We start from the raw sequence: 3,845 nt of genomic DNA, 5'->3' as shown, positions 1-3,845 counted from the left end.
AAGAAGGAAGGAAGGAAGGAAGGAAGGAAGGAAGGAAGGAAGGAAGGAAGGAAGGAAGGAAGGAAGGAAGGAAGGAAGGAAGGAAAAGTGCTTTATACAAAATTAAGCACTATGTAAATAGGAGCTGTTATTTATAGATTGTTGGGGGTTTGCTTTTTTTTTTTAATGTTTAACATTTCTCTACTTAGAGGCAACATAACTGCCTCTCAATAGTAGGAAGAGAACTGATGTTGAGGCTAGGAAGATAAAATTTCAAGTCCAGCCTTTGCCACATTTTGGCTGTGTGGTCTTTGGCCAGTTTCTTAAACTATCAGTTCACTTGGTAACTTTATAAGATAAGTTTCAGAAAAAGTGTCAATGTGAGTTGTTCTCCCTCATCTCCCTCATCACCTATCTGGGTAATCACAGGTTCAAGGCTGGTTAAAATTGCCTTTATTCAAAACAAGACCTAATTTTATTATAATTTCAGGAGCAAGTCTCAAGGATTTTGTACTAACCAAATGACTTCACAAACCCCACTGGGAAGCATGCAGGTAGAGAGAGGGGAAAAGGGAAGTAGGAAGAGGAATCCTGAAGAAAGTATCCCTAAAACTAATCAATGCAACAATCCCTGATAGAGCATATGGAAATGACTTTAAGGTATATATGTGCTTATAAAAACCACATTCCCAATCCATCAAGACTATTCCTACTGCCCAATTTCAGTATGAAACCTGAAAGTGAGATAACTGGAAAGAATGAGATAAGAAACTTCTTTTCTTATATAATAATATATTGGCTCATAAAATAAGCTATCGAGCATATCTCTACCCCAAAACATTTGTTTCAAATTCTAGTAATCTAACCTTTCTCTGGTACAATACAAAAATAGTTAAGAGTTTCCTCTAACAAATTCTTGACAATATCTAAATTTCTTTAGGTACGCTGTCAGGAGCCATCCAGTTGTCCTAAGTGATGTGCCAATAACCTGAATCCTTCCTATCAATTTCAAATTTCAAGCTTTCTCTGAGTTCTTATAATAATCACAATAAAGGACATTTACCTAGCCTATAAAAGCTTATGAAGTGCTTTTACATACATTATTATCTCATGCAGTTCTCAACAACCTATATATTACTTTCTCCATTTTAAAGAAGAGGAAACTGAAGCTTAAAAGAGCTCATTATGTCCATGGATTCACAGCTAGTATAAGCAGAAAAAGGAAAATTCTGAACTCAGATATCTGACTCCAAGTTCTGAACTCCTTTCCACCTCGGAATCCTTACTAATCACTTCAATGTACACCAATACTAACAGTATTTTTTTCATAACTTTTAAAAGACAATCAATTTCCTAAGGCTATAATGGCTTTCCAGTTTTTAAACAAAGATTTTTCTAAATATTATATATAGAGGGAAAAAAAGAAACAGGATAGTGTTATAATAAAGCCCTGTATTTCTCTACCTGGCAATTGACTCTGAGAATCAATCGACTTTTGATTTTGTCTTAATACCAATAGTTAAATTGTGTGCATGTCTTCCCACACATTGTGATTGGGTGTTTTTCATCTCCTTTAAAACTGAACTTCCCTCCTCCTTCCTCCCCCCCCCCTTTCCCAATCCCTTTGGGAGGAGGGGAATCAATCTTGCCTTTGTTATTTACTTTGGCCTTCTCAAAAGTCTATGTAAGAAAAGTCAGTATGATTCAGGTGGGATCTAATGTTCTTGTTTCACAAGTGTGTGCAGAAAGGAAGCCTATAATTTCCAAGCATTCTTTCAGGAAGTTTGTATTCTCTGTTTTCCAGGGAGCCTTTACTTTCCATGGGAGTATGATAGACATGCCATTACTGAAGCAGGCACAGAACATTGTTACGCTTGCCACAGCCATCAAGAAAAAATGACCTGCTAAAAGAAACTCTCCCCAGGTGGGCGGAACATATACAGTGGGTTTCTTAAAGAGGGACTGTCACACTGGGGACTTGTTAGTATGCCAGATTGGAATATAATTTCACTTAGCGCTCGTGTTAGTTTTTATTTTGGTTAATATATTGGAGCAGTTATCCCAACTACACCTTATTGGGAAGATGAGTGCTCTTCCCCTTTTGGCCCCAAACTTGGGGTTTCCCAGTGGTTGTTTTTTCCCCCTAGTATGATGTAAACACGGGCTTACAATTTCACTGATCTGCCAAACCCATGAAAAAGGGAGGATACTGAACGTTTATTCCATCAAGATACTTTCCAATCACTCTCACTCTGTTAGTAGCTGCTTTTCACTTGTTGGAATGAAATCATGAGCTATTTCTGAGCCCCAAATGTACTCTTTTATAAGACGTGAGGTTACTGCTTCAAAAATATTGAGGATAATAATCGGGGTGCTGGGAAGGAGAAGATCATGTATTCTTGTTTGCTTATGAAAAGAGTTTAAAAAAATAAATCTTCCTAGTTGGGTTCTGGGATAAAAAAAAATTTGTAATAAATATATGCATACATGAAAGAGACCTTATCCTGCATGAATGTTTTGGGTCCCTAGTTAGAGATCATTTAAAAATAAATTCAAGAAAATACCAGACTTTCTGATATCGCCTCCCCCCTCCCCTTTATTTCCTTGTTTAACTGTTTGCCATTCAGGCTATTCTCGGGTCCCCCCCCCAAATGTATGGTGGGGACAAGACTCTCTCTGCAATAAACTTGTACTCTGAGAAGACACAATACATCTGAACTGGTGCATATGGTCTCCAGTCAGATTTGCATCACATTAGAGATACTGCTACAGGTCATATGGGCGGTGTGGTTAACGGGCTTAGTAAAGCTGTTTTGAAGAGGTTAACCCAGCTTGTAGTAAGGGTAAATAAACATAACAACCAGCCATTGTTCTCTATTCAGCATGTACTCTTATATTGAAGGCTAAAGGGTATTGAAGCCGCCGAGGATCAACTTGTGGTTGCCAGAGGACGCCAATGAAGTTTGAAACACCAACAATCAGAGATTTTGTTTCTGTTCCTCATTAAATCATGAGCTTTTGTGTCCAGACTCTGAACGACTGTTCTTTAAGAAATTAACAGAATGGGAAGTTTTAAACTCTGCACCAACCTTTTCATGACCTACACAGCAGCAATGCTGCTACACTTAGACAAACACCACGGGGAAGGCTGTTCTGTTTATTTAAATTTGTAAATAGAAAACAGTTGTTTTTTAGTTTCATTTTTCCCCAGACCCCCTCCCCTTTCCTCCCCCATGTCCCTTTTGCATATGTCCTATATGGCCCCTATGACATCTCCCAACCGGGAGCTGATCTTTCTTCCCCAGCTCTTCCTGTTGAATGGCTATTTTAATCATTTTCACCTCAAAAAGGTTGCTGATGGGAACTGAGGATATGAAGAAAAGTTGCAAAAAGGAGCAGAAAGAAAAGGATCGTGGATTGAAACCACACACTTACACATCCACCGCACATACCTCAAGGCAGAAAGAGGAGAAAGGTATAATCAGAAAGGACAGAGCAGCAGCAGACAGTAGAGCTCCACTAGAAGAGCTTAGCCCCTTGCAACCAGCTCCTGTTCCTGAAGCTGGGGAAGAAAGAGAAAACTTGAAGCATGGAAATGATCCGGCTCACTAGAAGCTCTGGTCCTGACCCTTCCAAGAAGTAGGACCAGGCTGCCTCATTTCACCCACTAGCCAACCCTGAATGAGGTCAGTGCCACCCCTATTCCTCCTAAAATAAAAAGTATGACAAAGAATCCTCCTAAATTGATGATATGATTTCCCTAACTCAGGTGGATCAGGAATTCCCATTTGTAGGGCTCAAATAGGTAGAAGAATAGGAAGCAAAGACCTACTGAAGTTTCTTCTGGAAAAGACCAAAGGATTTCT

The 3,845-nt window shown here is 39.1% G+C and overlaps 1 protein-coding gene across 1 annotated transcript in view; it reads left to right on the top strand.

Moving 5' to 3' along the window:
• Nucleotides 1-3,001, top strand: part of CLYBL (citramalyl-CoA lyase) — a 389,452-nt gene extending 386,451 nt beyond the window's left edge. The window contains exons 7-8 of the mRNA XM_044669344.1: nt 1,784-1,903; nt 2,882-3,001. Coding sequence (XP_044525279.1) covers nt 1,784-1,879 — 96 coding nt within the window. The 3' untranslated portion in view covers nt 1,880-1,903; nt 2,882-3,001. The remainder of the gene's footprint in view (nt 1-1,783; nt 1,904-2,881) is intronic.
• The last annotated feature ends 844 nt before the right edge of the window (nt 3,002-3,845 follow it).

This window comes from Gracilinanus agilis, chromosome 3 (genome assembly GCF_016433145.1).
Source record: "Gracilinanus agilis isolate LMUSP501 chromosome 3, AgileGrace, whole genome shotgun sequence".
In the NCBI taxonomy this organism is placed as follows: domain Eukaryota; kingdom Metazoa; phylum Chordata; class Mammalia; order Didelphimorphia; family Didelphidae; genus Gracilinanus; species Gracilinanus agilis.
This window is presented reverse-complemented; position numbering and strand designations above follow the sequence as displayed.